This window comes from Pseudorca crassidens, chromosome 2 (assembly GCF_039906515.1).
Source record: "Pseudorca crassidens isolate mPseCra1 chromosome 2, mPseCra1.hap1, whole genome shotgun sequence".
NCBI classification, from domain to species: Eukaryota; Metazoa; Chordata; class Mammalia; order Artiodactyla; family Delphinidae; genus Pseudorca; species Pseudorca crassidens.
Genome location: NC_090297.1, coordinates 116,738,263 through 116,759,770, shown reverse-complemented (window position 1 = coordinate 116,759,770; position 21,508 = coordinate 116,738,263). Strand labels below are relative to the sequence as shown.

Here is a 21,508-nt window from a genome sequence, read left to right as displayed (position 1 = left end):
TTCTCTTGGGACTATTTTTCCTTTTTGTCCCGTTTTTTATTGGTATGTGAATCCTTTTCTTGTTGATGTATACTGTTCTATATATTTGAAGATATTAATCCCATGGTTTTGTGTGTCAGTGCCCTCCAGCCAAAGACCACCAAGAATCCACCTGTAGTTAAGTAAATTGGGTTTATTACTCAACCATGAACTGGAGAATTTCGGGAAATCTAGGTAAGAGAGTGTTAGGAAGATCCTATTACAGGATTTGAGCTTGTATTAGATGAGTTTGGGCTAAGGGACTAAGCATCTAAAGAAGCAGGACTTTGCTCTGGATTGGATGCTGTCAGGAAGTGGGGGTGATTCTATCACTGGGTATCTTAATAAATCTTACCTAAGGGAGGAAAGGCTAGAGAGACACTAAAGCTGTAATTGGTCAAGAAGTAGCAGTCAGTCATGGTCCTGGCATGAAGACCAAAACATGTTTGGCATTTTGAAGTTGGACAATGTTCCTGTTTTATCTGTGTTCAGACATGATTACGGTGGTCTTGTTTTTGTTTTAAGGGCATAAAAAGATTTATTACTCACATAATGAGGCTTTCTGGAGATAGCAGGATGACTCACAAGTAGGTCCAAAAATGAATTGAGAAAGCAGAGACAGAAAACTGGCTTGGGGTTTTTATTGCTGTTAGAGTATGGGCCCAGAGTGAGGATTCCCACATGAGCAGGGAATTTCATGGTGGTCTTGTTTTTATCTTTCTTCATCATGAGCTCAGTGTTGCCTTGTCTGGGGTTGATGTCCTGTGAAATTGTTTATATTCAGCAGGAGGGGAAAAACACCTAACTGTGAGTGCCCAGCCAGCTGTAGCAACACTAAGGAACATCTACCTCGTAGTTCCAGGCCAGTTCCTGGATGCCAGGGCTTGCTTTTGTCTTTCTCATATATAACTTTATAATTTTCAGAGAGATTGAGATTTGGGGCAGGGACACTTGAGCCCCATCCAAGTCAGATGGAGGAAGCAGCAAATGCTTCTGCTTGGGAACACTTAAGTGGGCAGCCTGCAGGGATAGAGGAAGAGTGCTATCTTCCCTTACTCCCACCACAGGCTGTGAACCTCTTCAGGGTAAGGATTTTGCTTTTTCATCTTTGTATCCCCCACAGAATTTAGGCTAATGGTGCTGGTTACTCCATCTTTTGAATGTTAGAAATGGAAGGGAAAGGAGTACCAGAAGAGACACTACTTCCCTCTCAATGCCATTTCCTTCCCCATCCCAAAGGGTTTACCTCAAGGGCTCACTTAGCGTTTTTGCCTGGAGAGTCATGTTAGCGGTCTTCTGAGCCCCCAGTTGAATCAACTCAACCTTTCTCACTTTACAATCCTGGAAACATCTACTATGTGTCGGGCACTACAGTAGATGCTGAGGCTACAAAATGAATAAGAGTCTTTGCCCTCGAGAAACTTAAAGAAAAAGCTGGAATAAAAGATAAGTAAATAGCCCAATTATTGTTCTGATAGAAGTAAGGGCAAATTACTAAGGAAGCATGTGGGAGCTGGGCATCTAACCCTAATGGAAGGGGAGTAATCAAGGATAGCTTCCCAGAGGAAGTGATGCTTGATCTAGGTCTTGTAGGATAAATGGGAATTAGTCGGGCAAAAAGGAGGGAGGTGAGGCACTGGCTTAATTCTCCCAGCACATTCCAAAGAGAAGTCTGTCTTCAGGAGGACTGCCCTTGACCAGCTCCTGGGAGACAATCTCTGAGCCCCCAGAATAGCCTGCCTGATAAAAGTGTTTTTGAATGCCTGAAGCCCTGGGCCATGCTGTATCAGTTTGACCTCTGGGAGGCTGGAGATGGAGTAGTTATGCTCAGTCGTGCAGGAGCTGCATGCCTATGTGACTGGTCCCCAATAAAACTCCCAGATACCAAGTTTGGGTAAGCTTCCTGTTTGGCCATACTTCAAGTGTGTTGTTACACGTCATCACTGGGAGAAAGAAGCAAGTGCCTCTGTGACTCCACTAGGAGGGGGTATCTGGAAGCTTGCACCTGGCTTTGCTTTTCTTGGACTTCACCAATGCACCTTTTCTCTTTGCTGATCTGAATCTGTATTCTTTCACTGGAATAAGCCATAACTTTGTATAATTGCTCTTCTGAGTTCTGCAAATCCTTCCAGTGACTCAGCAAGCCTGAAGGAGCCTGGTGACCCCTGACACAGCATCCATTGTCTGGTATAGTGAAAACTACAAACATCTAAATAAATGCAAGTAATGGAGTGGTTAAAGAAGTTGTTTTATCCATTCAATACAATACTAGGCAACTATTTAAAAAGATAACAAAGGAAGTGGTTGATGCTAGCTATATTATAAAATTTTTAAAGATGGTTTACAAATAGAAAGCATGTCTGAGCATATATATGTGTATATATATATATATGTGTATGTATGTATAGGAATATATACATATGAACTGTTAACAGTGGTTATTTCTGGGAGCTGGCATGAGGAGACTTACATGATAGGCTTTATACACTTCTTTCTATATAGTTTTAATCTTTTTTCAACAGGTATTATTAAAACTATTCACTGTTAACAATCATAGGTATTGACATTCTGGAAAAATGGGGGAAAAAAGAATTAAGGGTTAATTTCCTGGACATTTTATTAAGATATCCTAATCATTCCCTCAGCTTTATTAGTTTTCTGTTGGGAATGAGCTTTTCTTCCTCAACGCCCTAAAATGAATATAGGTTCCTTCAAGGATGGAAATAAGAGACACTTCTGAATTGTTGTTGAATACCCACAAAGCCCGGCTCAGTGAATATCTGTATCTGGGGGAATAATGACGCCTCAATTCCTGAGGCTGAAGTGTATTTACCAGCTTCTGTATTTTTCCTCCGAGCCACTAGTTGGCACCATGTGCCCTTTGGCAAGATACATTTTCTGTACCTCCCTTGAAACAGGGGAAAATGAATATGGCGACATGCAAAAAAGCAGGATGTTAGGCCCAGGGAAGGAAATTCGTCTTTAGAGGGGCAGCTGGGTTGCTTCCTGTCAAGGAGAAGAGAAGAGGCTCTATGTCCTAGCACTGGTAGGTGCACATGTGTGCGCACACACACATGCACGATGTATCTGTTCATTTTATTACGAGCAAGCCTACATCATTGATAAGCATGAATTAGGCAAAAATTCTAAGAGATAGTCTAGTATGCTGTGGTTTGCATTTTAAGAAGACACCCACGCATTCTATGTAACATGGCCTAATCACACGAGAATACACATCACCCAGCCTTCCTGTTCTTTGGTTTTCTTCTAGAGCACAGTCACAAGTATGATTCATCACTTTCATCTTTAAAAATATTTGCTGTAAGTGCATATCTGTGCTGAGCAATGAGCAGGGAAACTTCCCCTCATCTGCCCCATTGCCTCCCCATCATGGTCCAAAGACAAGTTCCTCTTTCTATCTCCAGCATGTTGCCTAGGCCCTCCTACACCCAATGAATTATCAGTAAATGTTTGCCAATTATGCTCTTAATGGGGCTTAAGATCTAGGACAGTTATGAAGATACACATGAAATGTACTTTAAGATCCCCAAATCAAAATGTTGACGAAAAATATAAATAGGTGATAATAACATAATTCTATTACTTTTTCTGTGTTCATGAGTAGGAGGTGTATACTTACAAAATGGTGAGTTCAGATTTGGTACTGTCTTTGAGGGGCACAGTCTGAAGACAGAGAAAACCCAAGTCTGAATCCCAAACTGCTTCTGACCCTATTACCTATTAATATGTGATTGTATGCCTGTAGAAAATTATATGATTTCTCTAAGCCTCAGTTTCTTCACCTGCAAAATAGGAGTAATTATAGCCATATTACAGAGTTCTAACACGAATTAACTTATCAACATGTATTATTAGTGGGAGAAAGAAATCCCAAGCTGAACCATTGCATCAGAAGCAGCTCGGAGAGGATTCCATGCAGGAGAGGCTGAGCTGTGGTGAGGGAGATATGGCTGCAGATGGCTTGTCTTGAGGAAGCTGTTGAGCAGAGATAAATTGCTGAGCGTGATCAGTCCAGGAATTCAATGGTCATGAGATTTAACAGAAAGTGGATCCTAACTACCCATCCAGCTACAACCACACCCTGAAGTCCACTTATTTTTTTTTTTTTGCGGTACGCGGGCCTCTCACTGTTGTGGCCTCTCCCGCTGCGGAGCACAGGCTCTGGACGCACAGGCTCAGCGGCCATGGCTCACGGGCCCAACCGCTCCGCAGCATGTGTGATCTCCCCGGACCGGGGCACGAACCTGTGTCCCCTGCATCGGCAGGCGGACTCTCAACCACTGTGCCACCAGGGAAGCCCCCTGAAGTCCACTTATTAATGTAGAGTCTGTGTCTTGGTAAAGATGTGTCCTCCGTCCCTAGAAGGGCATCTATTGTCAAGATTCTGAGGGAATAATTTCAGCTCCACAAACCCTGGGACCAGAGATGACTGAATAAAGTTGAAGCCCCCTCGTTATGTAAGGACAACTTGGTCAGCTGATCCAACAACTCCTCCTGCCTTATTCCCAACTGCGTCCCCCACTCACCCCCAGTATTTACAAACTCATCACATTGTAGGACTATCCATTTGAGGAATACTAGGGCAGGTACTGGCTGATGATATCTGGGTCGTGCTCTCAGTTCCTTTTTTGACTCGAGGAGAAAGTGGTAAACAAAGAGTCAGATGAGTAGAGCAAAGGAGATCACAGATGTTCCCTGTTGCGTGTCAGAGGTTTGTTGGGTTACATTTTGCAGAACTCCTCTCCCTTCATTCTTCCCCAAACAAAATACAGAGAATGACCACAGTTGCCCCTTCCCAACGTCACAACCTTTGGAGCTCTCTTGCAGTCTAAATGTGGTCAAGTGTGTTGTAATGGAAAGAGCTCTGGACTTGTATGCACAAGTCCTAGACTTAAGTTTTGGTTCCATCATGTATTAATTATATAACGTGGCCAAGCCAGTTAAGCCCTCTGAGTTTCAATGGCCCCACCCCAAAAAGGCAAGGCTAATAATGCCTGCTCTAACATTCCCTAAATGATTTTAAACTATAAAAATCGGAAATCCTATAAACTTTTGGTCAGTCCACAGAATATTTCTAAATCCTTTAAAATGTTGTTCCTTGCCCCCCCTTACTACCAAATATACTCTGCTGCTGCTTCTAAGTGTGTTTCATATGCACTGACTCATATCTTTCAAGATGTATTTCTTTGCCCACACCTTCCAATAATTACTCATCACCAGCCATGAGAACTGAAAACAGAGAGGCCATTTATAAATGTTCAAGCTGGCAGGAGGAAACTGCCCAAATAAAGGGAAAAAAACTAGATTTGGATGTTCAATAGAAGCATTTTTATATGATCCCAAAGTGGGAATAAGATGAAGCCCTTAGACTCACGTTTCCACTATGCAGACAGGGGTGCGAATACCCAAATCATGTGTTAAACTGACAGTACAAACAAAACGCTTGGGGACTCAGACAGAAAAAAAAAATAGTAACTTATTTTGGCTGGAGGAAACTGGGAAAAATTCTCTGGGAAGGTGGCATTTGAGTTGGGTCTTTCCCACAGGTGAAGGAGAGAGAGATGAGGGAGAAAGGAATGGAAAGGTGCTGGAAAGACAGAGAGCACTGAGGGGGAAGGCGCAGGGATATGAGGGCTAAGACACTTGAGAATGTTTCATTAAGTATATGCCCAATATGTCTGAAAATGAACGATTTGTTTTGAGACTTCACAAGCGATCCTGGGACATGTGTTCAGTCCCACTGGCCACATCCAGTCCTAATAGCGGCCATGCAGAGTTGCAGCCCTTTTGGAGGGAAGGGGCTACTACATGTCCAGCATAGGCCTCATCTTTCCACAGCCCCTTTCACAAAGGGTCTCAGAATCCTTTAGTGGGGTCACTAAATGGAAAATGGATATTGGATGAGCCCCATCTGCTTCTATACCTTATACCTTTAGGCTATCAAAGCATTACTGGTTGCCTCTAATCCAAAATGATGCAGGTTAATGCAGGAATGTCTTGTAAGTACTTATAAAAAGAAGCAGCTATATTAGCTCTAATATTATCAACTATAGAAAGTATGGTGACTTAGTTAATAAAACTGTTTGAAAGTTGCTAAGAGAAATCTTAAAAGTTCTCATCACCAAAAATAAATTGTGTAACTATGTATGGCGAAGGATTTTAACTAGACTTATTGTGATGATCATTTTGCAACATATACAAATACTGAATCATTACTTACAGACCTGAAACTAGTGTAATGTTATATGTCAATTATCTTACCTCAACTGAAGAAGGAGAGGAAGGAGAGGGGAAAGGGAAGAAGAAGAGGAAGAAGGAACGGGGGTGAAGGAGGAGGTGTGAGGAGGTGGAAGAGAAGAGAAGAAGCACCCACTAGGGGCCAGCATGAGCTTACCAAGAACAGTCTTGCCCTGACAGCCTGTTCTTTTTCTGACAATGACTAGACAGGCAGATTAGGGGAAATGCTCACCCACTGAATCTGTACTTCTCCAGTCTTTTAGACAGATCTCCTTGTAGATAAGGGTGAGATATATAGACTGAATATTAGAGCAATTGAATAGGTTGGTAATTGGTTAAACAATTGTACCCAAAGAGAGAAAAATGGATCCATGGCAATCATGAGAGAAATTTCTAGTGAGATAGAGCCATCATCTAAATTTCTTTAATCTGTTTGATTCAACTTTTTTTTTTATAGTGATTTGGATTACGGTGCAGAAGACATGCTTACTAATCTGCATGTGTTACAGCTGAGAGGGACTACATTGGGATCCAAAATTGTCTTATTAAGCTAACAAAGACAAAATTCAAAAAAAGATAAATGTAAGATTCTGTACTTTGGTCCCCCAAATGAACTACATAAATACAAATTGGGGGTTGAAGAGGTATGCCTTAGATGAAAACAGCATCTTGGGTGGGTTTGCAAGCAATAAGCTTAATGAGGCTGGACAATATCACTTTCCTCCTGGGAGAGAGGCTATCCTTTAGGTTACACTGAACTCCTTGTCAAAAGACCTGAGCTCTGTTTCTACCCCACCACTAACAAGTCATTTAGTCTCTGCGTCTCCATCACCTGATCTCTAAAATTAACAAGTTGGACTAAATCTCTAGGTCCTTTACAGCAGTAAAAGCCTAGGTAGGACTCACCCCTTTATTGTCTGAGGAGGTGGGGTGAACATCCACTTCATTACCTTCTCAAGTGTCTTCCCTAACTGCAGAGCCTGGAAAGTTAAAAGGGACTGAGACTCCCTTGCAGCTAGGTACAGGGTGTAACTTAGGTCTGGCCACTCAGAAGCCCTTGGACAACATATGGAAGGTACAAGTGAGGCAGAGGCTATACTTGTGCAGCTTCTGTTGCTTCTGGAACCAGTTTGAGGAAGCTGTTGGTTTTTTCTGCAGTAGCAATAGCAGCGATCCCAGTGTTCAGGCACTAGCTCTGTGGTGCTGAGGTGAGAGGCAGGACCCTGAGCATCCATTTCTTGGACTATAGCAGACAGGATATGTTGAAAGCACAGTTCACGGCATGATCAAAATGCACCTTTTTTTTTTTAACATCTCTATTGGAGTATAACTGCTTTACAGTGTTGTGTTAGTTTCTGCTTTATAACAAAGTGAATCAGCTATACATATACATATATCCCCATATCCCCTCCCTCTTGCGTCTCCCTCCCTTCCACCCTCCCTATCCCACCCCTCTAGGTGGTCACAAAGCACCGAGCTGATCTCCCTGTGCTATGTGGGTGCTTCCCACTAGCTATCTATTTTACATTTGGTAGTGTATATATGTCAATGCCACTCTCTCACTTCGTCCCAGCTTCCCCTCCACACCTCCCCATGTCCTCAAGACCATTCTCTATGTCTGCATCTTTATTCCTTTCCTGCCCCTAGTTTCTTCAGAACCATTTATTTAAAAATTCCATATATATGTGTTAGCATACGGTATTTGTTTTTCTCTTTCTGACTTACTTCACTCTGTATGACAGACTCTAGGTACATCCGCCTCTCTACAAATAACTCAATTTCGTTTCTTTTTATGGCGAGTAATATTCCATTGTATATATGTGCCACATCTTCTTTATCCATTCATCTGTCGATGGACACTTGGGTTGTTTCCATGTCCTGGCTATTGTAAATAGTGCTGAAATGAACATTGAAAACGCACCTTTTTTAAAAAAAATTTTTGGCCTTGCCACGTGACACCTTAGTTCCCTGACCAGGGACTGAACATGGGCCCCCTGCAGTGGAAGTCCTAACCACTGGACCACCAGAGAATTCCCCCAAATGTAGCTTTTTTAATCTTTTATAATCCATTTAAAATTCATTCAGTGGGGTAATCCCCTGCTCCCCTTGCTTCTCAAAGTGTGACCCAAAATGCCAGCACTGGCATCAGTTGGGAACTTTTTGGAAATTCAGATTCTCAGGCCCCACCCCAGACCCACTGAATCACAATCTGCATTTGCAGAACAGCCCGGGGTGATTCGTGTGTACATTAAATTCTGAGCCAATCCCTGCTTGTTGTGCTTCTCTTGATAGTGGATAGTCTTTTAACAACTTTAGGTCACAAGCATAGTTTCAATTTATGAATTAGAGTGCCCAGTCCTAGATGTTAATCAGACCTTCAATCTTAATTCAGAGATAACTCTTTGTTCTCCTACTTACTCAGTTTAGGTCCTGACTTGGGAAAGGAGCTTGACTGGTTTCTCTCTCTCTCTCTTTCTCTCTCCGTACCTCCTCCCTCTCTCCTCAGTGTCTGTTTCCTTTTCACCTCACCTAGGCCAAAGTAGGAGAGAATAGGGAAGGGAGGGAGGATAGATAAAGAAGTAGAAAGTTCTTTGGCTGGGCAGCTTCCTGCTGTCTCAGCTTGGAAGTGACTGTCCAATTCTTTCTCCCATGGGCACTTCTGTGGACTTTTTAGAGGTGTTTGTTTGGGGGGACTGCTCTCCTCCATTCAAGGCAGATGCATCTTTCTTCCAGGAGAGCACTTGCACCTCTTTCCTCAGCCCCTAAGAATCTAGATTCATCTCCAGCTTTTTAGTGCTTTATTCAACCCCTCCTTATTGTACCGGAACCCATGCCAGCTCTCTGTCTTTCATGGACTATGGAAATACATACACACATGGCTTTGTCCCAGCAACTTCTGTAGTGCAGAATCCCAAAACAGGCTCTTCCATCCTACAGCCACAATTCACCTTAGCTTTCTCACATGTGAGTCAGGCCTAGTTCCCTGTGTCTCCCTACTGTGGGTAACACATTTCAGACCTCTCTGGGTGAGTTCATGGGCATCTCCCTTATTAGGCTTCATGAGGAGAGGGTAAACTTTCCAAAACTCCCCACTGTGAGTAAGAATTGTGATGGCGACTATTCACATGGCAAAGAAACCTTCACAGACCTTCTCTCTTCTCCATACTCTGACCCCTTTTTATCTCCTTGATGTGATTTCAGAGTCCAAAAGTCAGGGAACAGATGCTTAACCATTTCCTTTGTAAATTCTGGGTATGATGATCCGGCTTCAGAATTCCATGTCTCTTGTATCATGAAATATCACTCTTGACATCCTGTCACAAGTGCAATTGCTTAATTGTAAAAAATAAAAATAAAATTCTGCCTTCCTGCCTCATTCTCCCTGGACACACCCACCTGAGAAACGGCATTCTGTTGTGGGTCCCACATTTTAAACCTAATATAGAGCAATTGGAGATGTGCTCAGAAAAGCTAGGATGGAGACTTCCTGGTGACACAGTGGTTGGGAATCCGCCCGCCAATGCATGGGACACGGGTTCGAGCCCTGGTCCGGGAAGATCCCACATGCCACGGAGCAACTAAGCCCATGCGCCACAACTACTGAGCCTGTGTGCCTAGAGCCCGTGTTCCACAACAAGAGAAGCCACTGCAATGAGAATCCCACGCACCCACGCACCGCAATGAAGAGCAGCCCCCGCTCGCCACAACTAGAGAAAGCCGCGCAGCAACGAAGACCCAACGCAGCCAAAAATAAATAAACAAATAAATTTTAAAAGAAAAAAAAAGAACTCTGAATATTAAAAAAAAGAAAGGGCTTCCCTGGTGGCGCAGTGGTTGCGAGTCCGCCTGCCGATGCAGGGGACGTGGGTTCGTGCCCCGGTCTGGGAAGATCCCACATGCCGCGGAGCGGCTGGGCCCGTGAGCCATGGCCGCTGAGCCTGTGCGTCCGGAGCCTGTGCTCCGCAACGGGAGAGGCCACAACAGTGAGAGGCCCGCGTACCGCCAAAAAAAAAAGAAAGAAAGAAAAGCCAGGATGGAGAAGGAACTCAAAATTAGGAACAGTTGAAAACACTGAAACCAAGTTTATCTTTAAGAAAACTAAGCATAACCTAAGCAATGTCTTTAAACATCTAAAGCCCTGACAAGAGGACCAGGAATTAGATCTGCTCTGTGTAACCCTAGGAGGCACAGTGAGTAGAAGCTATAGCAAAATCATTTTGCTCATTATCCATAGGAAGAATTTTCTAATTACCAGAGCTATCCTGAGATAGAGTGGGCTGTCCTTGGGAGGTAATAAGGACCACATCCTCACAAAAAGTCAAGCGTGGCCACATGGCAGGAGAAGTTTAGAAGGTCTCAATAAGTGGTTTCTTGGTTGAACTAAACAGGCTTTAAATTCCTTTCAGATTTTTGAGAACCTCCACTTCAACTCAAAAGAAGTCCACCTTTAGTCTCAGGCTACATGTAGTGTCATATGTAACTTTTTTTCTAGACATTTTAAAATTTGCTTTCCTAGATTTGCTTTTAGGGTGCATTTTGTATTTTATTAATCCTAAGAAATAATTTTTTTCAAACTACATTTAACATCTTTGAAACCACGATGCATCTTATAATTGTTGTCTTGTCATCGTTTTCATTGCTTAAAGCAAGCATGTACATTAAAGTACTGGCATCAAAATTTAAGAATGGGTGGGAGCATATTGGGAGAAATTTCTAGAGATGAAGGTGAAATATTCATAGGTTGTGAGGAGAAGTGGAGTGAGTGGTGAAGCAGACATGTTTAGCAACATTCCTGAAGTAGAAGTCAAAAGTAAGCTAACTCCAGATAATTGCAAAGCCAGCCTAAAAGTCTGGCAACGATAACTGTTACTCTTGTTATGGCTTCTTTTAAGAAACGCTGCGTTACTAATGCTCTTCACAGGAAAGAGTATGTTACAAGAATGGGAAAACCCAGACTTGGCTAAATCTGAGTGGAAAAGTGTTTCAGAAAAGTCAGACTCTGAAAGTGAAATAGTTTTAGGAATACCTTACCCAATTTATTTCCCTTATAGTGTCCTTTTTTATGAATATTTAGAGTGATTCTGATTTTTTAATTTTCTGTTTCTAATTAAGCCTAAAAGACATCGTGTGGCTACTTGGCCACAATTTTCTTTCTTACTCTTCTCTTTAATGGTGCAACCTACAGTCAACGTCATTTTAGATTCAGTGAATTACAGGCATAATAACAATTTACTGCTTCTACCAAGTATGTTACTTGCATAATCTCTTTTAATCCTTCTAGCAGTTCTGTAAGGAAGACACTATTATAATTATGTCTTGCAGATGAGGAAACCCAACTTCAGAGACAGAGTATCTCGTCCAAGGCTACACAGCTGGTAAGTAGTAAAAGTGATGTTTGAACCCAAGTCTATTAACGGCTTAGCCAGGGTTCTTAATTTCTATACTCTGTCACCTCTAGGTCCAAAGCTAATTAGCTTGGCTACTACAACTTAACACGCTACATTAAGAGCATATTAACTGTAAAGAAACGGGGGAGAGGTCATTTCCCACATCACTGTAATGAGATTGGCTCCTTTGAACTGAAAAAGGCTAACATGTACTATACCAATTCTTCAGCCTCAGATGTTAGCTGAATCAGGGATGTACAGTTACATGAGTCCTCATTATAATTAGAATGTCAAGCATTGAAACAAATTATCTTTGCAGGTGTAATGACTGGGGAATAAACTAAACCAATATGGGCAAACTGTAGTACATGTTGGGAATTTGGTGAAGAACCAGGATGACCTGGCTGGGAATAAGAGCTCTACTTGGCAGAAAGTTCTCATTTAATAAGGAAATATAGACAGGAGTACATTTCTCTTAGTTAATTGCAGACCAGCTAACAAGAATTCAGAAGAGGGATGGATTAGGATTACAAACAGGGATATCGACTCTGGAAGGACTGTACTGCTGGGCTGTTGCACAACACAAGGTTAGTAACGTTACCAAGATCCAACTGGGGGAATCAATAGCAGATAAAGAGTCAAGAGGTTCTCTGGGTCTAATTAAGAAATATATAAGTATGATGATATGCTATCCTGACTAGGGTAAGAGAAACAAGCTCTCTCATGCATAATCTGAAAATATCTATTAAAATTTAAAAAGGCTCACATTCTTTGATTCAGCAACTCTACTTAAGTCTAGGAGTTTATCCCACAGATATGTTCAAATATGTGCATAAAGATATAGGTGTAGGGCTTCCCTGGTGGCGCAGTGGTTGAGAGTCCGCCTGCCGATACAGGGGACACGGGTTCGTGCCCCGGTCCGAGAAGATCCCACATGCCACGGAGCGGCTGGGCCCGTGAGCCATGGCCGCTGAGCCTGCGCGTCCAGAGCCTGTGCTCCGCAACAGGAGAGGCCACGACAGTGAGAGGCCGGCGTACCACAAAAAAAAAAAAAAAAGATACAGTGTAAGAACATTAATTGCAACATAATTTAAAACAGCAAAAGTTTAAAAATAATCTAAGAGCTCATCACTAGGGACTGGCAAATGTCATCTCTCTGGTAAGTGATTTGTGAACCTCCACACCGAGCTTAGTGCTCCTCCTCTATGCTTTTAAGCACCTTAGCATCCCATGTCTTAAAACCTCTAGTAATGAAAAAGTCTGTTTATTTGTCTGTCTCTCTCTATAAGGGTACTCTTATTTCCCTCTTTAGACAAATGAGAGATCTTGAGCTCAGAAGGCGTGTGCAGTCCACTCCCCACCAATAGAGGTTGAGGCCAAAGTATACGTAAAGGCACAGAGGTATGAAAGAGGCTGGTGTGCTGGGGAAAGAGCAAGTGGTCAGTGTGACCTCTATATATGCCATGATAGGGAGTTTGGACTTTAACCTAGAGGATTTGATTCACTCTTTTACGGGAAAAGTCATAAGTGTAGAACCCAAAGAGTGGAGTTCCTTCTTTCTATAGAGTGAAGTCCAGATAAGAAACTTAGACTCAGGGAGGACAGAATGAGAGAGTAAAGCTGAGATCCAAATGAAACTTGCCAGAACCCTTTCTGCTCCCTGGTGGAGGACATTTGGGTTCCTTGCCTGGTATCTGGTATGGACTCCCACAGGTTTAGGGTCAAGGTCTGAGTCTGAGACACAGAAGTGATCAGGGAACCAGAGAGAAGCAGCTTCCTCCCCAGGCTTCTCCAGCATTTTGTTGCTACCCTTGCTGCTTGGGAATGAGCCTGAGATTCTCCTTAGGCAGCCTGGGCTTGCCCAAAGTTTCCCTAAATGCATGCTGGAACCTTAAACAGAAGCTGGATGAGGACTTTTTTTTTCCCCAGAGGAGCATGGCCAGTAAGCTGCCTGTCTGATATCTCTTGATATTTCCTTAGTGCAGGTCTTCCCGGGAGATCATTAACAGGTATTGTAGGGGAAGATCAACGAGAGCTGGGGAGCTTAAAGACAGTGGAGACTAGAGGGCATAAAACTCACTCTTTCCCCCGCCCCCCCCCCCCCCCCCCCGCCACACACACATCATTCTAACCCATAAGTTCTTGTTCTTCCCCACTCCCCATATCCCTAACCCTAAATGGAGGTATGTGTCAGGACAGGAAGAAAGATATTGTAGCTGCTAACAAGGTGTGAATGAGGAGATACTGAAGAGATAAAACTCCCTTTTGAATGGCTATTTCACCCTTTTGCTCTCTTAAAAAATGATCAGCTGAGTTTTTAAATTAATTTTTATTGGAGTATAGTTCCTTTACAATGTTGTGTTAATTTCTGCCGTGCAGCAAAGTGAATCAGTTATACGTATCAACTGATTTTTTTTAATGACTCGATTCTTTGATTACCTAGACTCTTGATACTAATGCTAGTCACTTCCTGTCTAGATCAGGGATGGCAGAAACTTCAGGCGACACGGGAGTAGAGTGGGGTTAGCCAGGGAAGGCTTGCTGGGGGAGAGTTCTGAGAAGTGAGCTAAGCCTGCATTAGAAAGGTGGAAATCAGAACCACAAAGACCCTTGTAAACCAGAACCCCAGTACTGGATCATAGGGCCTGGACATAACTCCTCAGGGTTAAGCAAGTGTCCACTGAGGTCAGTTTATTTGATTGCTCTTTTGTAATTTCAAATTAGCTTCTCCTCCAGTAAGGCTTACTGATGCCCTCAGTAAGGAATGCTTCCAAATATCCAACAGGTTAAAGAACCTCTTAACAAGACTTCCATGTTCTGATCCCTTCCTACTTCCCCATGTTCATCTCCTGCCATCTTCTCCCTAAAACACCCCCCCCCACACACACACACATGCATAAATACGCATAATTCTCCAACCACTTTCAATTATTTGCAGCTCTACAAACACACCACGGTCTTTTATGTCTCTTTGCCTTTGCACCCTCAGCCTGCATGCCCTACCCCTCAATCTTTTCACATCTCTTCTTGGTGAAATCTTGCTCTTCCTTCAAGATTCAATTTCATCCTCTGAATTCCCAGTGTTTCATAGAGCACTTATCACATTGCACTGTAATTTGTGTGTGTACCCACCTGCCTCTCTCATTTTTATAATTTCAGTGACTTTGCAGTAATAACACGGTGAAGATAATACTAAGAAGAAAAGGATGAAGTATGTTGATGTTATTCTGGTTAATTGTTCAAAAAGAAATGGGAAATTGCATTGTGACTGAATATGTGTCAAGTAGAAGGATGGGAGGGTAGAGTTGTTATCAGTTCTAAGCCTTAGCAGTAAACGTTAACTGATGAAGGATAAGGACCCAATCAGAAATAAACCTCCTGGGAATAATTCACACCAGACTTGCAGAAAACCAATAGTTTTAGTAGGCAGATGAGGGACTTATAAAAATTGAATTGTATGTTAGTGTTGGAATGGCTCTTCGGGAGGTAAGAACATGGTAAAAACTAGAATTCAGCAATTTTGAGAATTTGTCTTAATCTTTCTTCAAAGAGATTTCTTGATGCTAATAGTACCACTTGTTCAGTTAGGCTAAAGTGAGCATGGCCTGCCTGCTGCCACCAGAGCCCATCAGCCTGTCTAGCTATGTTGGTGCAGGAGGTGCATCTGGGTGAGTCTAACAGTATGCTGACCCTTCTAACCCGGAATGGAGGCCCACACAAGTCCCTTTCCCTCTCTAAAACTAGCCCAGGACTTTGAGGGTATACACTCATCAGAAACAGAACTGAAAGTCTTTTAAAATTTAACATTAAAGTCATGGTGAATAATTACAACTTGACCCTTAAATGTTCCAAAGAGCTTAGTACCAAATAACCTTAAGTACCAAAAAATTGCCTGTGCTGAAATACATGTTGGGTGGATTTATATGAAAAGCTAAGGATGACTAAATTCAACTTCCAAACGTATACCTCAAAGTAGTAAATAACAGGTTTCTCCTTCCTTACTGAAATCTGTGAGGGGAAGGGAGCCATCAGAGGGAAGGCCTTGTGGTTACGAGGATGTGCTGTGTTAGACTGACATGGCAGCCACCACACTTTATAAGCCACAGTAAGACAGAGGGATGCAGAGATGGCTTTGTAGCGTCTCCACGTGACGGGAAGCAGGAGAGACCAGGGATGGATACGCCTGGAGAGGGGGCAGTAACCATCCCCTCCCTCAGCTCTCCACAGCAGTGGTCTCAGGGGTTCCCTGACTCACAGCAAAGTGGGAAGCGGGGGTCTCGAGTGTGTCCCTGTGCTCTGGGAAGGCCTGTGCCTCCTTTAATTCCAGGACCACCCGGCTGAGAAGGTCTTTGAGCAGCTGCATTTCTCGGAGCAGAAGGTCCATGTCGGGTTTTAGGGCTCCAGTGGTTTGTTCCAAGGGGGTCAGCGGAGCGCAGGCCGGTGGCCCAGCAGTGGGGGCTCCGCCCGCGGGGAACAGCAGCCCGGCTGAGGTGGTGTTAGGGACGGAGGTGACCGACGGGACCGATATGGACAGCGGGGGCTTTCTGAAGGAAAGCGGCTTGTTACCGGGCGCCAAAGCCGCAGCCTGTGGGACCGGGACGGTGGTGGACGCCACGTCCAGGGGAGAACCTGTGAACGCAACACACAGAGAATCGCACGGCTGAAATCCTTCTCACAACGGCTGCGGAGTAAGGAGGGGGCAAGGGATGGGGGTGGTGGGGGTGGGAGAGAAGCGCCGGGCCGGGGAGGAGAGTAAGGGGAGTGAGGAGGGTGGGAACAGAGGTGGAGAGGAGGGAAGGAAGGGGGAGGCGGGCGGAGATGGGGGATGGAGATGGAAGCGCGGGGAGAAGAGGGGGGCCGGCGAGACAGGCATTCCAGAGGGGCGGACGCAGTGCTCCCCTCCCGGGTGGGCTACCCGCCCGGGTGGGCTTCCCGAAGGACAGTCACTCACCCCGCCCCGGAAGCTGCAGCCAAGGGCTGCGTTTCCGGACGCTGCGGCTGGCGGTAGCAACCTCGCACCAGTGCGATTCCAGCTCCTCGACCTCGGGCTCGGGGACGGTGTACTCGGCGCCCCAGTCGAAGCGGCGCACGGCGCGACTGTACTTGTAGAAGGCGAACTGCAGCGGCGTGTCGCGCTTCTGAGGGTGCAGGAGCGTCTCGCACCGCAAGACCACTCCGCCGAGGGCCGCGCCGCGAGCCTCCACCCGGCCCATCACCTTCAGCACCGGCGCCTGGAACAGCTCTGCGGAGAGGAGTCCCAGTGGCTAAGGATGCACTTTAGGCCGGCGCAAGGGTCCCAGGGAACCAGGTCCGGCTGGTTCACGGTCCCACGACCCCTCTCCCGGTTTCCCACAAGGGCCCGTAGCCGACCAGGAAGGAGGCTCTGTGTACACGTGGAGGGAGGAAAGTCTTTTGAAATGTGGGGAACGAGTCCACGAGGGAGGGGAGATCTTGAAAGGAGGCGGGACCAGGTATGAACCTTCGTGTCACCTCCCGACTGACACCCAGCTCGGGTTCTCCAGCCTAGAAGGGAGTCGCTGCGCCTGCTTCGCAAGACGCTCAGGAGCAGTTCCCTCGCCCCAGTCCCACAGTGATCCCATCGACTGCCGCTGTCTTTCTGGCTGGGGCTGCGGAGAGAGCTGCCCCCAATATGGGGGTCTCTACCCGGAGTAAGAAGCTGGATGTGTATCGGGGGGAAGGGACACCTGCCCCCACGCAGGCTACAGATCAAGGGCGACTTCACTGAGGAGGAGGAGAGGAGAACGTGTACTTGGTCCCGCAGAGAAATCCGCCATGTGCCAGCTAATGTAACCTCCGCCCCTCCTTTCCCCGCCTGGTTTCTGTCCCAGAATTTCCCAGGGCTCGTTTGCCTCCCTCCTCGGCCCCAAGTCTCGCCCACCTTGCACGGTCACGGCCACCTTGGCGGAGAACATGGGCGCGCTCTCCACCGGGATGCGCATGGTGCCGGAGCATTGGTAGCGCCCGCTATCGCTGGCGCGCGCCTGGGGCACCGTGTAGTTGGCGCTGGAGTGGAAGTAGCGCACGGGTTGGCCATCGTGGTAGTAGTGAAGTTTGTAGACGACCTTGTCGTACCAACCGCGGCAGCGCATGACCAGCGGCTCGCCCTCGAACACCGCAGCATAGGGTACTTGCAGGATCAGCCAGTCTACGACAGTCAGCACAAACAGACTCCAAGAGAAAGTCCAGCCCTGGGCCTCCCATACTTCTCCGCCTCCCTGCTCCCCCGTCCTCCCCCTTTCTCCTCACCAACTCCCTCCCCCCTTACTGGGCACCCCAGGAGCCTCAGAACAAGAAGCATCAGAAGGTGAGTGGGAAGGAAAGGGGAAGACCAGCCTTTTATTAGGTACTGAGAAGACAAAGATGCCTGAGACTTGGTTCCAGCCTCAAAGAGCCATGCCCATCAGAATCCAGTTTAAACTCCTTAGGATGGTATCAGGGCCTTCCTGACCTGGCCTCTGCCTACCTTTTCAGCACCATCTCAGGATTCTCCCCTGCCCCATGTCTCCTTTTCTCTCTCCACCTTCCATTCCTAATGCAGGCTAAGTCCATGCATACTGGACTGCTGGGAGAACTGGCCCTGCTCTGAGCCCAGAGGCTTTGTACCTGCCAAGAAGACCCCTTCACCTGCTGTAGTTGAGGCCTGCTTATCCTGCAGATCTGGGCTTAGATCCTGTCTCCTTGAGAAAACTTACCTGACCCCACCCCCAGACTTAGGCAGCTCCCCCAGCACCCTTATGTACCTGATCACCATCATCATCATAGCCAACACTTACATAGCCCTAGTGTCTGCTAGATGCCACTTTAGGTGTTTTCCATCGAGAAAGAATTCCGCAAGTGATAGCCACAATCTCTGTGCTACTCACAGTTCCGCAAGCAGTGACTACCGTCTATCATATTCAATATCTTATCTGTACTCGCTATCAATTTCCAAACAAGAAACCACAGAGTATGGATGTGAAGTATAAGTGCTAATCTGAGCACTGAGTGATGATCTTTAAATTCTGAATACAAAATATAGCCTACCAGGCTAAAATGACATAACATTCCCTACAAAGTAGCCAATCCTGTGCCCTAATGAACAAATTACTGTTATTTCTCTTATCCTGTTTGGAAATCCTTTATCCCCCAGGGAATTGGTTTCTTAATTGACTCTTATGTATGCATGTGTACGTGTCTATAATAAAATTTTGCTGAAGTGCTTTCTTCATCTGCCTTTTTCTTTGAAAACCTATCAATTCATTTTTAATCTTCACAACAACCAAAGAAATAGATGCTCTCATTGGCCGTATTTTAGTGATGGGAGGCACAGAGAAGCGTCACACTGTTCAAGCAGGAGTAATTCCCCCAGCTGCACGCAGCCTGCCCAGGGACCCTCACTTTTCCTGCTTTGCTTTGCCCTTTCTCTCCCTACCCAACCCCCCTCCTCAGAAGTTCTCTATTCAGTATACCAGGTCCTTGGAGCCTCTTCTCTTCTGAGCTACTAAATGAACAGAAATGTTTATTTAGTGTCCATTGTGGCAGGATGGTAAGGGGACCTTTGGGGCCACACAAGGCTTACTGCATCTCTCACATAGTGCCAAGCAGGTCCCTGCCTGCCCCCATAGACTCAATATAACCCCCTCCTTACTGCCCCAATGGGAGTGGCCCAGTGTCCTCCCCCACAGGAGGGCCATCACTACCAGAGGACATGTGTGCTACCCCTCCCCCATGCTCAAACACTCACCATTGGATACAGAGAGGTGGATGGGGTCACTGACAGGTGCTCCCCGTGTCTGGCATCGATACACCCCTGGTGTCTGCACCTCGATGCTCTTCTTGTGAGAGGGCAGGAGTAGGTGGCCCAAATACCAGAGAGTGCTGATGGGTCGGAGCTCCAGGAGCAGAGGGTGGTACCCATCACACCGCAAGGTTACCCTTTCCCCCTTGAAGATTGTGGTCCAGGGTGGGTGTAGAGACAATATGGGCTTCTCCAGAGTAGCTGGGAGGGTGGGGTATGGGAGGGTGCAATGTGAAAAAGAGAGTCAAGGTGAGGTGGCCAAAGATGAGGTCTGAGGTTGGGAGATCTCAGAAAACGCTAGCTTCCAGGACCCATCCCTGCGAGAGGAGAGACCACATTGGGCTACAAACTAGTCTCCTGCTCAGCACCATTTCTAAGTGCCAGTGCCTACAGGCAAACTGAGTCACTGGGATTGAGGAGCCATGAGAAGAGTCACTACCCCAGAACAGCTAAGAAGTGGGGAGTACCCAAGCAGGTCACTTAGGATGGTTGGAGTGGAAGTTGTAGAAAATCTGGATGAGGGATGTGTAATACTCACCAGCTTGCCCACTGCTTGGAACTGCAAAACAAGAAATAAAGAAGCAAGAAGAAGGAGAATGTTGGAGATGAGAGGAAAGAAAGGGACTCTCTTGACCATAGGAAGGATTCAACAAGTCTCAAGACCTGTTTTTCTTCTGCCTTTATTTCTCTCAGCTCTCAGAAATCCCCTTCCTCTTTTCCTCTCCAAAGATAGATAACGAATCGAGGATTGAATATTCCCGCAACACACACAAACACACACACACACACACACACACACAGAGAGAGAGAGAGAGAGAGAGAGAGAGAGAGAAATACCCTGGCCCCCACTCTTCCCCACACCCAAAGTCCTTATGCCGCTGTTACCTCATTGAGGACTCACCCAGGAGCAGGAGGGCTGTCAGTTCCCACATGATGGATGGAGATGCACTGGCATGGGATGGGGGAAGGGAGAGAGAGAAGATGGCCAGTGCTGACCACTGAGTACTCGGAGACACTGCTGCTTCTCCCACCCATTTCTAATTCCTGAAGACGGTGGACTGGAGAGAGCAGGAGACAGGCTGGGTACGTGTCAACTCTCAGGTGTCCCAAGCACCAAACATTGTCCCACCTACACCCCCTGAAGCCACCTCACATCTCAGGCCAGCCCCAGCTCCCGTAGAGAAGGCCTGCTGAGCAGAGTCTGTGCCCTTTCCAGCCCACGAAAGCCACACAGAACCCCAGACTCTGGCAGGTGACCTGCCACCTTCAGGCTCCCAAAAACATCCCACTCCCATCCCACCTCCTCCCCATCCTCCAGCAGGCTCCATAAGCCTCAATTGAGAAAGACATCTTCATGGGCTTGAGGTCCACCCAGGATGTTTATTCTGCTCACTTCCCGGTGACAGACATTGGTGTGAGGCCTAGTGAGGCTGACACTGGATTGCGTTCACCTAGGGTTCACATCCTCCCATGGGTGAATAGAAAAGCATGACTCACCAACCACCTTCTCTGTCACTGTCTTACAGTGTCACAGTCAAGAATAGAAATGTTATGTTTCCCCTTTCTCCCTTCCTGAAACCTTAAACCTTCAGAAATTAGAAAACACTTCTTTCCTACCCATCCCAATGCTCTCACCCTATAGCATCTCCACTCACTTGTGCCTTCCTTCCTTTCATCTGTCCCCAACCATGCCCCAGTTCTAATAGTCCTTACCTGTGTTAGAGAAGTCACTGCATCAGCCCCTTAGAAGCTTCTCAGAACTGTCCTCCCAACTCTGCTGCTTGTGCTTTCCAAGCCATGTGATCATACCCTGAGCAATGGGGAACCTGAATTCTCCTGTAAATACTTAATGAATTTTCCAACCTGATAGTATGTCTCCTTGGGCCGTCTTCTGTCCTCACCCGTGGCTGTTTAATACTGGGGCATCTCCTTCCCTTGGAGCTCTGGCAGAAAGGAGATCCATTATCAGACCCTGTCAACTCTCTTAAAGACAGCCCCTTCCCCTCTTCCTTGCTGATGCCCAAAGCTTCCATCGGAGAATTCCCTC

The 21,508-nt window shown here is 46.0% G+C and overlaps 1 protein-coding gene across 4 annotated transcripts; it reads right to left on the bottom strand.

Moving 5' to 3' along the window:
• Nucleotides 1-15,958: 15,958 nt before the first annotated feature.
• FCRLB (Fc receptor like B) lies at nt 15,959-20,393 on the bottom strand. Of its 4 annotated transcripts, none has more exons than XM_067728445.1 (6): nt 20,363-20,393; nt 20,000-20,020; nt 19,408-19,662; nt 17,563-17,829; nt 16,615-16,760; nt 15,959-16,292 (listed from the first exon to the last, which is right to left on the bottom strand). In XM_067728445.1, the coding sequence occupies exons 1-6, from the start codon at nt 20,391-20,393 to the stop codon at nt 16,086-16,088; spliced, it is 927 nt and encodes a 308-aa protein (XP_067584546.1). In that variant the 3' UTR covers nt 15,959-16,085. The 4 variants fall into 4 exon arrangements, with proteins under 4 accessions (XP_067584546.1, XP_067584547.1, XP_067584548.1 ...); XM_067728447.1 differs by having other exon boundaries at nt 16,085-16,292; nt 16,615-16,801; XM_067728446.1 differs by lacking the exon at nt 20,000-20,020.
• Between the last annotated feature and the right edge of the window lie 1,115 nt (nt 20,394-21,508).